General features: G+C 43.3%; 2 protein-coding genes across 9 annotated transcripts in view; one reads left to right on the forward strand and one right to left on the reverse strand.

The window, feature by feature from the left end:
* The window catches only part of ASTE1 (asteroid homolog 1 (Drosophila)), a 17,409-nt gene extending 12,766 nt beyond the window's left edge, over positions 1-4,643 (reverse strand). For 2 of the 3 annotated variants that reach the window (XM_010834969.1, XM_010834967.1), the window contains exons 1-3: positions 4,089-4,643; positions 3,419-3,590; positions 1,952-3,274 (exon numbers count right to left, since the gene is read on the reverse strand). In XM_010834969.1, the coding sequence (XP_010833271.1) occupies positions 1,952-3,262 (1,311 nt within the window). In that variant the 5' untranslated portion in view covers positions 3,263-3,274; positions 3,419-3,590; positions 4,089-4,643. The remainder of the gene's footprint in view (positions 1-1,951; positions 3,275-3,418; positions 3,591-4,088) is intronic. The other variant, XM_010834968.1, reaches the window with a different exon arrangement.
* A 70-nt stretch (positions 4,644-4,713) lies between these two features.
* NEK11 (NIMA-related kinase 11) overlaps positions 4,714-11,621 on the forward strand; it is a 276,447-nt gene continuing 269,539 nt past the window's right edge. For 4 of the 6 annotated variants that reach the window (XM_010834962.1, XM_010834961.1, XM_010834966.1 and 1 more), the window contains exons 1-2: positions 4,715-4,918; positions 7,733-8,014. In XM_010834962.1, coding sequence (XP_010833264.1) covers positions 7,845-8,014 — 170 coding nt within the window. In that variant the 5' untranslated portion in view covers positions 4,715-4,918; positions 7,733-7,844. Of the gene's footprint in view, positions 4,919-7,732; positions 8,015-11,621 lie in introns of all 6 variants that reach the window. The other 2 variants (XM_010834960.1, XM_010834964.1) reach the window with 1 other exon arrangement.

An 11,621-nucleotide genomic window follows, 5' to 3' on the forward strand; every position in this document is an offset into this window, starting at 1 on the left:
CTCCAATCCTTTGGCCACCTGATGTGAAGAACTGACTCACTTGAAAAGACCCTGATGCTGGGAAAGATTGAAGGTGGGAGGAGAAGGGAACAACAGAGGATGAGATGATTGGATGGCATCACTGGCTCAATGGACATGAGTTTGATTAAACTCCGGGAGCTGGTGATGGACAGGGAGGCCTGGCGTGCTGCAGTCCATGGAGTCGCAAAGTCGGACATGACTGAGTGACTGAATTGAACTGAACGAATGCCTGTGCTGTGCCATGCCATGCTAACTCACTTCAGTCATGTCTGACTCTTTGTGACTCTATGGACATAGCCTGCCAGGCTCCTCTGTCCATGGGATTGTCCAAGCAAGAATACTGGAGTGGGTTGCCATGCCCTCCTCCAGGGACTCTTCCTGACCCAGGGATCGAATCTGGGTCTCTTAAGCCTTTTGCACTGGCAGATGGGTTCTTTACCACTAGAAATAAGCACGTGCAACCATCACTAATTCCTGAACATTTCATCACCCCAGAAAGAAAACTTTTCCTATTAGCAGTCATTCCTCATTGCCAAGAAGGCTCCTGGACCTACTGATGTGAATCCTATTCATCCTGCCTGAGCTGTTACCAATGGGGAGGCTAAAAGGGCTAGTTCCTGGTCACCTGTGTAGACATTCTGGGATGAATGATTTTTGGTTGAAGATGCTGTTCTGCCAAATATACGATGTTCAGCAACATACTTGGCCTCTCCTAACTAGATGGCAGTAGCAACAGGCCTCTTCCCCAAGTACTACCAATCAAGTGTCCCCTGACATCGCCAAGTGTCCCCTGGGGGCAAAATCACCTGCCATGGAGAATCAATGGTATATAATCTTGGGAGGACTCCAGCTCCTGATTCAGCATCCAGGGATGCTGTCCTGAGGTCCTATATCCTGGAGCTGATGGGCACTTGGAGTGGCCTGGGAGACTCCTGAGTCTGAATACTGAGTTGGATCTAATGAGCTTAGTTGCTCAGTCATGTCTGACTCTGTGCGACCCCATGGACTGTAGCCAGCCAGGCTTCTCTGTCCATGGGGTTCTCCAGGCAAGAATACTGGAGTGGGTGGCCATTCCCTTCTCCATGGGATTTTCCCAACCCAAAATCAAACCCACATCTCCTGCATTGTAGGCAGATTCTTTACCCTCTGAGCCACCAGGGATCCAACCCCCACCCCTACCCCCGCTCCCACAAATAAGTATTGCAATTGGAATTGTGATTTTATCTGCATTTAATTTGTAAATATAAGCAGCTTCATATCTATTTGTAGTTTTTAATATATATATGTAATATTACTAAAAAACAAAGTAAAGACTGGGATCCAAGAGACTTTTTTTTAACTTGAAAAGGGGGTTGGCCTGCTATTCAGGTTTAAGCAACAATGAGTTAGGTTAAAACTCATGTTTTCAGTATCAAACTAAGCAGATCATCCTGATGCCATAAACCTCAAGTCTAAAAAAAAGTTCTCATCAATAAACATGAAAAACTAGGCCCAAGCATCAGTATCAATTTTGTTAATTGCAATTCAGTGCAGTCTGAGATATTCGTTATGCCTTTGGTCAAGGCCTGAAGGCAAACTTTCCATTTTGTGCAGCTCAGAATTTTTTTCCCTTTCATTTTTAGTCACTAACTCCATTCTATTACTAGCTAGTTAACAACACACCAGTAGTAATAACCACAAAGATAACACATGCTACTGAAGTACAGTGGAAATGGTAAATTTGGCACTAAAGGATCTAGGTTTGAGGCCTAACATGGATAACTCACTGGCTGATGATTCACATACTTTACTTAGAGTTCTAGTTTTCTCAGCTACGAAATAGAGGCAATATAGCAACCGACCTCAGCTTGTTATATTGAGAGTTAATACACATGAATGCACTTTGTAATCTGTAATTTACAGAAATTGCAGTGGTATTACAAACACTTACCTCAGTCAATTTGCTTAAGTCAGAATGATCCTTGGGTAGTTCTACTGCATTAACAATTGATGTTTTGATATTTTTATTAATCCTTTCTACTTCGCTGAAAGTTGGAAGCTGAGGAGGCAGTGCATCCCAGGCCACATTACGTACATGTGGAGGAGCATTCACGAGGAGCCCATAGATGACTTGCCGGATGGGCAGAGAGATTCTGTGGGCGTTTGGTCGCTGCATGTTTTCCACCTGTGTGTGGAGAATGGTCCGTCTCAGCACCAGAGCATCACTGATGAAAGGGGACAGTTGGCCCCTGGTTAAGGCCGCAAGCACCCATGGTGGTAAACCGGGATTCCAGGTGTCTGGGCAGGTGTAAGCACCATGCTGGAAGAAGTCCTGAAGCCTTCCCTGGGCCTGCACGTACTCCTCCATGGATCTGCACAGAAGTTCCTTCACGGTTCCTCGTCTCTTTTTGGGGAGATGGTTCAGAACGCTGTCTAATGCTTCAGTAGGGTCAGCGAAACGAGACAACCAATTTAGAAGTCCCAGCACTCGGTGATGTCTCCTACCCTTAGAATTGGCAGCCCCAAGAGGGAGTCGTACTTTACTCAAGAACGTCTCCATGACAGGCAGATTAACGTGGTCATTTCCACAGAGCACCGCGAAAAGAGGCAGCAGCGTTTTGTTCATAATGCCAAAGTGACAGCACAGCGCATCGAGGAAAAAGCACTTGGCAGGGATGTAGCGGTCTCGTGTGCCCTTGATGGTGTTCACATTTCTCCATTGAAAGCCATTCAATGGGCAAAACCCACTTTTCAGATCAAAAATGCAAAAGTCACTATCAGATGATAAGACGGGGCAATTCCAGTGATTAGCAAGGGTCATAATGTCCCGATCTGCTTCCGAAAAGCACTGGACGAAACATACCTGCAGCTTGGTCAGAACCTGTATGAACACCTCTCGGATGAGTAAGGGGCACACATACCCACCCCCTCCAACAGAAAGGGAATGGGCCATCTGGATCTTCTCCCTAGCTCGATCCTTTAAAGTGTTAAGCTTCTTATCTGAAATGTCACATCCTCCATCTAAGACAACATATGGACAGATTTTACAAGCAAATAGTGATTCAAAGAATTTTTGTACAACATCTGTAAAAGAATCATAGTCCCCTCCATACCGCAGCTCCAAGTTTGAACTGAAGTAAAGCCGGTGGAAGAGGGCATAACCGTCAATGATAATTTTTGTGTCTCGCAACTTAACATCAGTGAAGAACTCATTACTATGATCTTCTACAAAACTCATTAGACCTCGGATACCCATGATCATCTGAAGAATTGCCTGTTTAAAACAAGAGAACACATTTTTAATTGATGTCACAGATGGGGAACAAAGTAACTGTTTTCAGCACCATCAAATGAACAGAAAAGGTTATGAAGAAATCTTTAAATAGAACACATTAGGTGTTAGCACCTTAGTTCTTACCTAGATTCTGAGCCAACACCACCTAGCTGAGTTCTTTTTCATTCTCTCTCGCTTTCCCCAAGTGTTACAAGGCACAAATTCAATGGTTTCGTGGAATCTGCTCTTTGGACATGGATAGAGGCTGCTGACGTACAGAACTTCTGCAGACTTTAATACTGAGATAGTCATCATCCTACAACACAGAATATTTGTTTTGTGGGGTCAAAGTAAAAAATCCTAAGCTATAAAAATGATAACCTCGATCACTTAATATATCAGAAAACATAGGCTTCAGTTAACTAGTGTTCAGGGTCCCTGATATGGATCCAGTTTTTCTATTTTGATAATCAGTGTTTGAGAATTTCTTTGAGGCCTTGGCTCTAGGGCCTGTCTTAATTAGCATAGTTCCAAGTTTCAAGCCGGGAGGAACTGAATTCTCCAGTTTCACTCTAACAAGGGACTCTTCTCATCTGTCTCTGCATATCTGCCAGATTACTGAACATATCCTTCCCCAACCAGCTAAGTTCCAGGATAAGAATTGCTAGTTTCTCCTTTGCCCTCAGGCTCCAATATGGCTCAGCAATGCACGGTTACTAATGCTGTGTTTATTTAAAACTGTGAGATTTTGTCAAACATGGATCCTTTCTTTTGCATTAGTTTTGATTTTTAAAGAAACTGTGTTAGAATTTACCTTGATTACAGAGTTTTTGGGCTTCCTCTTGCATTCAGTGCCCAACTCACTTCACCTCAATATTGGCCCTGTGTGTCTCAACACCTTACCCTGCAGGGTACCTACTTCTCTGCAAGTCTCTCTTCTAAAGCAAATGAAAGTAGAGACCACATCAACTCATCCCAGGCTAGTTACAGCATCTTGCAGAGTAGATGTTCAACAAATTAGTGCTGGATAGGAGGGCGCACAAAAGGTCTGCTCCAAGTCCTCAAACACGGGCCTTCACACCCTGTCCCCACGCCGGCAGCGGCCACCTGCTTGGTCCTTTGGGAGGACCCTCGGGACCACGGCGAGAACTGGAGGACCAAGCAACTGAGCCAGACCTCCCAAGCGGAATCGGAAGTCTCCGCGTTTGACGTCACGGAGACCCCGGTTACCGGAAGTCAGTGGCGCAAACTCCGCAGGGTGTGAGGGGTCCACAGGCCTCGCACGAGGTCATTCAGGAAGCACCCTCCGAATGGCTGCCGTTAAGCTAGGGTAGCAAGGCCGCAGGACGGGCCGCCTTTTCCCCGCCCACCTGGGTCTGCGCACACTTCCGCTTAAATGACCCTCTTAGGGGCCGCCTCCGCGACTTCCCGGTATGCCCCGCGCCTGCTTCCTGGCAACGGCGCCCAGCAGCCGCGCCCGACTTCCGGGTACGGCCCGCGCTGTCTCCTTGGCAACGGCCCCCGCAGTCTGGGTCTCTAGCTCGCCCGGCTTGGCAATCGAGTTGTGAGGCGGCGCCTCCGGACTCCGGGTTACTGGAGGGACCCTGGGAGTGCGCGACGCACCCTCGCCCTCCACCCGGAAAGGTACGGGGAGACTCCTCAGGGCGCGCGGGCGTTCCAGGAATGTGATGGTTTCAGGGCAGCCTCTCCGGGACTCCGAATCCGCGCCTCCTCGCTTCTATTGGCTCTTGACCTTCTGGACCTGCTCCAGCCCTGAGAGGATGCTCCTGCCTCCTCCGTTTGTGTTAAGCTGCTTTGAGAAAACGTAAATTTAAAAAATTTAAGGCAAGGAATTATTCGTTTGACCCTAGGGTTAAAGTTTCCCTTAAGGTTAGATCCCTACTTTAGAAGAATGTGGTGTCAGATCTGCTTCTTCTCCATTGTTGTTACTGAGCCGAGATTGATATAACTTACAGTTCCACCCACCAAGAGTCAATGTGCAGCTTTTAGACTCTTATCTCTCTTATCCCACCAAACACACTTTGGGTAGCAGCTGGTTTGCTGGGCATTTAGCTGCTCTGACAGAGTTTACTGAACACCTACTCTGTGCCAGTCGCCGAGGACACAGAAAGAAGGTGTGCTCCTTGTGCTCAGGTTCCTTCATAGCCTCTGTAATGTGGGGGCAAGGGGACACTGATCAGTTCTCAGATGGCTGTGCAGTCGCAAAGAGGAGACTGATGAAACCATCGGCCCACCGTGGGACTGGGGAGGGGGCGGCGGATTGTCACTGAGAGACTGGGCTGGAGGGAGCTTGGGCTGGAGGGAGCTTAGTCTGGAGTCCTGTAGCGCTGGCCGCATTGCTGAGACACTGCTGGGCTTAAATGCTCATTTACAAATGAGAGCTCCTGGGAAATTGGACTTCCTCAGAACTATTCTGACCTGCCCTAGGCCGGGACCTTTATCTCATCTCTCCAATAAGGAGGATTACTGAAAGGGTCTTTTCAGTTGAAAAGGTTATGAGTCCATGCGCTTTTCTTAACAGCTTCATTTGGCCAGAAAGCATCACTTTTATGGGATCAGAAGCAAACAAAGATACATTGAGAGTCCTGTTCTCCAGTTGTTTTTTCATCAGTAGATTTCACTGATATTTTCTGTGATCTTGATAATCCCACGTTATATCGGGATTTCCAGGTATGGGCCCCAGCTCTGAAGTTCCAGTCCATTGTGTTTTAGTACTGTCGTGATCACCTAGCCACTTAGGTGATTTGCCTTCTCCTTCCCTCCCTCTCTTTCTTCTTTGCTTCCTGCCTTCTTTTCATCCTTCGCTGGTTGCTAGTTTTCCTTCTCACCGGCATTAGGAAAAACTTAACTGATTAATACATTATTTCATGAAAGGAAGTGGTGTAAATAGACATTTCCTTGTTTATGTTGCATTCCAAGGATGTTTGTAATTGGCCACCACCCTGATGAAGTTGTCCATATACCTCAAACTACACAGATAACATTTTGTTTTCTCATTATGCACAATCAGTTTTTGTTTTATAGCTTTGGCATTGATCTGACTCCAAGGACCAGTATTCAGTTTAAAATCATGCTTTCTTAGCAATTTAAAATGAAGCTCATTTTTCGTAATTATTAGAAAAACATTTTCCATTTTGATGAAATAAAAGTGATTTTACCATGCACATACTCATATGAAACAGTCCTGCTTTTCATAATTCTGCTATGCATATATAATTTCTTGAGGAATTACAGCTTTACCTATAACAAATTTATATTCAACTAATAAAAATACAATTTTAGATTTGAACTGCATTTGTGAAACTTGTTGTTTTCAATCCAGGGAGATTATTCTATCACAGTGTGTATAATAAAAAAACTTCAGAAACTGGATCAGAATTTGCTTGGGATGGGAAAAAATTCATTTCAAATCCATATCCCTCTTCACATCTATAAAAACAAATGCAAATATCCGGGTTTAAAATCTACAGGAAAAAAAATCAAACCAGCGTCATGCTAATTTCTGGTTTAATCCTAACTCACCATTTGTTCAGAGAATGCAATGGCAACCCACTCCAGTACTGTTGCCAGGAAAATCCCATGGACGGAGTAGCCTGGTAGGCTGCAGTCCATGGGGTCACGAAGGGTCGTACATGATTGAGCGACTTCACTTTCACTTTTCACTTTCATGCATTTGAGAAGGAAATGGCAACCCACTCCAGTGTTCTTGCCTGGAGAATCCCAGGGACGGGGGAGCCTGGTGGGCTGCCGTCTATGGGGTCTCACAGAGTCGGACACGACTGAAGCGACTTAGCAGCAGCAGCATCAGCAGCACCATTTGTTAGTCAAAGTAGACATAAGGGACTTCCCAGGTGGTCCAGTGGTTAAACCTTCTCCTTCCGACACAGTGGGTGCAGGTTTGATCCTTGCTGCAGTAGCTAAGATCCCACATGCCTTGTGCCAACAAACTGAAAACATAAACAGAAGTAATATTGTAACAAATTCAATAAAGACTTTAAAAAGGGCCCATATTAAAAAAATAAACATAAGGTGGAAAGAATTACATAAAACTTGATGGAGATGTGTATATTTTAGGGAATTATAAAGTTCTTTTATTTGGATGTTTTTTGAAAAGTAGGCAGGGAGTATAAAATCTTAAACAGATTGTTGATTGGAAAACATAGATACATCTCAGAACCCTGGGGAAATTTGACTGTTACTCAGTTTTGCCAAATTTAGCTATCTGAGGGAAGGCTCTGTTTTTGTGAAAGACTGCCTTATATTGGAATCTGCAGTATCTCTACCTTTTAACATTTTCTCAAGTAGTTAAAGTTAACCAACATTGGGTCATTCAATCCACTAATCAAGGAATCAGTATCACTATCAGAAACTTACATTTTTTTGTTAGGAATAGTTCAGCACCTATTAGATCTGACCTCTGGATCTTTCCTCTTTAAGGCATTGACCAGTACTACTTGGATGCATTTGACCATCTCCTAGGAGACTTGAATGAGACTTGGAGTTAAGTCTCATTAGTAAACAAACAAACAGTTCTCTCTTGTTTGGAGCAATGCTGAAATTCCGAGAAGCTGCTAAGTGTGTGAGTGGATCAATAGCTGTTTCCACATGTCCAAAGTCCTTGATCGCGAGAAGATACATGCTTCAACAGAAACTTGGCAGCGGAAGTTTTGGAACCGTCTTTCTGGTGTCAGACAAGAAAGCCAAACAAGGAGAAGAATTGTAAGTAAAAAATATTTCATGCAAATCTTGAGTTGGCTGCTGTGTGTGTGCAGCTCTTATGAAGTGCTGTTTACTTTGCTCTTTGCATTAAAATAAGAATTTAATAAGAGATAGAAAAGCTGCTTGAATGGTGTCCTCAGATGAGATTGTTAAAGGCATTTCAGCCGGTGAGTATAATATAATGGGGTTCAGTTCAGTTCAGTTCAGTCACTCAGTCGTGTCCAACTCTTTGCGACCCCGTGGACCACAGCACGCCAGGTCTCCCTGTCCATCACCAACTACTGGAGTTTATTGAAACTCATGTCCATTGAGTCGGTGATGCCATCCAGCCATTGCATCTTTGGTCGTCCCCTTCTCCTCCTGCCTTCAATCTTTCCTGGCATCAGGGTCTTTTCCAAGGAGTCAGTTCTTTGCATCAGGTGGCCAAAGTATTGGAGTTTCAGCTTCAACATCAGTCCTTCCAGTGAACACTCAGAACAGATCTCCTTTAGGATGGACTGGTTGGATCTCCTTGCAGTTCAAGGGACTCTCAAGAGTCTCCAACACCACAGTTCAAAAGCAACAATTCTTTGGTGCTCAGCTTTCTTTATAGTCCAGCTCTCACATCCATACATGACTACTGGGAAAACCATAGCCATGACTAGATGGACCTTTGTTGGCAAAGTAACGTCTCTGCTTTTTAACATGGTATCTAGGTTGGTCATAACTTTCCTTCCAAGGAGTAAGCGTCTTTTACTTTCATGGCTGCAGTCACCATCTGCAGTTATTTTGGAGCCCCCCAAAATAAAGTCAGCCACTGTTTCCCCATCTATTTGCCATGAAATGATGGGACCAGATGCCATGATCTTAGTTTTCTGAATGTTGAGCTTTAAGCCAACTTTTTCACTCTTCTCTTTCACTTTCATCAAGAGGCTCTTTAGTTCTTCTTCACTTTGAGCCATAAGTGTGGTATCATCTGCATATCTGAGGTTATTGATATTTCTCCTGGCAATCTTGATTCCAGCTTGTGCTTCATCCAGCCTAACATTTCTCATGATGTACTCTGCATATAAGTTAAATAAGCAGGGTGACAATACACAGCCTTGATGTACTCCTTTTCCTATTTGGAACCAGTCTGTTGTTCCATGTCCAGTTCTAACTGTTGCTTTCTGACCTGCATACAGATTTTTCAAGAGACAGGTCAGGTGGTCTGGTATGGGGTAGATTATATGAAAGTAAGATTTTTATGCATACCAAAGTCTGCTTCTGCTTAACTTGATTGGGATTTGAATAAGAAAATAAAAATTGTTTATAAAAACTGCATTTTTAGAAGGCTGAGTACTGAAGAATTGATGCTTTCCAACTATGATGCTGGAGAAGTCTTTTGCACAGCAAGGAGCTCAAACCAGTCCATCCTGAAGAAAATGTAGAAATGTTATGAAATGCAAATGGATGGTAATTCACATTTGAGGTAAATAGAGGGTACTGAAAGTGAGTGAAATTCACTCAGTCGTGTCCAACTCTTTGCGACCCCACGAACTAGTCCATGGAATTCTCCAGGCCAGAATATGGAGTGGATAGCCTTTCTCTTCTTCAGGGCGTCTTCCCACCCAGGGATAGAACCCAGGTATCCTGCATTGCAGGTGGATTCTTTACCAGCTGAACCACAAGTGAAGGAAATATAACATTGACTTTTTTGGCTTTTTTCCATGGAGGAGTTGTTCAAAGTCTGCAGTCATACAGCCCTCAAAGTAGACATTTAAACCAAACAGAGCTTCCCATCTCAAGTTATCTTGTATTTATGATGCACATGTTACTTTTTTACTTTTGATTTTAATTGAACCCTATAAACTTTCGTGGTAGATAAAACCTGTTAATGCTATTGGACAGTACATCTCTTACAAATAAGGATGAATCTTCATTTTTAGCTTAAAGTTATTTGAATTTGCTGCAGTAAAAACTTAGTTGGAACTGAAAATAAGAAACGTGTACATCAGAAACACAGGAGGAAAAGAAAGGAGAAGGAAGAGTGATCTGAGAAATTAGCCCTTAACTTGAGAAGAACAAAGTTCCATCCCGTAATCTATCTTAGAGGTTTTGATGCTACTCTGAATTCTTCCAGCTTTTGCCCATTGGTTTAAAATCAGTGTGATAAACTTCTTTCTACTTCTTAATATGCAATAAAAGCTATAAAAGGAATTGTTACACTGATACTACTATTTTATTTTTAAAAAAATCAACCTTTTAAATGGTCTATATGTCCAGAATTTTTAAAAGTAAGTATCTAGACTTAATAATTTTTGATGAACTTCTATGTGAAGAATGGGAACAGTGCTGGCACTTTTCTGGTGTCCTTAGAACATACTTTATGACTCCAAAAAATAATTTATTACCTTAAATATGAGAAATACCCAAGACATTTAGAACAGGATGATACATTTATGCAAATTATTGACTCTTTATGGAGACATTAAGAGTAGACCTAAATCTGACCCAAGAGTTAAAAAATCACAGTGTAAAGAATGTATACAATTTTAGTTTCTTCAACTAATGAGAAATGTGAAGAATTTTAGAGTTAACAGAAGGCCTAAAAAGTTGTATAAAGACTAAACTTGAACATTTCAAACTTGAGATAATGGGTAATAATGGGTCTGTGTATGTGTGTAAGTGTGTAGGGAAGTGGAGAGGAGATTGGGAGAGAAGAGGGGGCTGGGGACGATTGGGTGGGAAGTGATTTGTTAGTGACCTTGGCAGTACCTGAACTTAAGAATTATGACTTGAGCTGAAGAAAGCCTGGATGTGTAGAATGAATTTGACAGTGAGGATAACTGACAAATCATTTAATAGGAAAGGTCTAGTCCAAAATCTCTCAGACAGGAATCATTCATCATCAGAATCTCTACAACATATTATATACTGGTCATAATCACTTTGTATACATTTGGTTTGGCCTGCAGAGTTGTTTCTTTTAAAATCTAAATTAGCTGCCAGTATTTAAAAATGGACAGCTATCCTAACAACTCTCCTAAAGTTGAGCTTTTCATCTTCTCTTGAAAAAAAATTAGAAGATTTGATCATATTTGCTAATGCTGCTGCCGGTACAGCCAGTGCAGACTGAAGCTGCAGGCAGTGGCCTTCTTTAGGCTGATCCTAGAATCCTCTCCAGTTAGCTACATTCTTGCCCCTTCTTACTGTCTCTTACACTTTCCACTATTTGCCTGCTTTTGTAGACATTTGACTTTCAGTTCAGTTCAGTTCAGTCGCTCAGTGGTGTCCGACTCTTTGAGACCCCATGAATTGCAGCACACCAGGCCTCCCTGTCCGTCACCAACTCCCAGGGTCTACCCAAACCCATGTCCATCGAGTCGGTGATGCCATCCAGCCATCTCATTCTCTGTCATCCCCCTATCCTCCTGCCCCCAATCCCTCCCAGCATCAGAGTCTTTTCCAATGAGTCAACTCTTTGCACGAGGTGGCCAAAGTACTGGAGTTTCAGCTTTAGCATCATTCCTTCCAAAGAACACCCAGGGCTGATCTCCTTCAGAATGGACTGGTTGGATCTCCTTGCAGTCCAAGGGACTCTCAAGAGTCTTCTCCAACACCACAGTTCAAAAGCATCAATTCCTGT

The sequence above is a fragment of the Bison bison genome, unplaced genomic scaffold (assembly GCF_000754665.1).
Source record: "Bison bison bison isolate TAMUID 2011002044 unplaced genomic scaffold, Bison_UMD1.0 scf7180017864037, whole genome shotgun sequence".
NCBI lineage: Eukaryota > Metazoa > Chordata > Mammalia > Artiodactyla > Bovidae > Bison > Bison bison.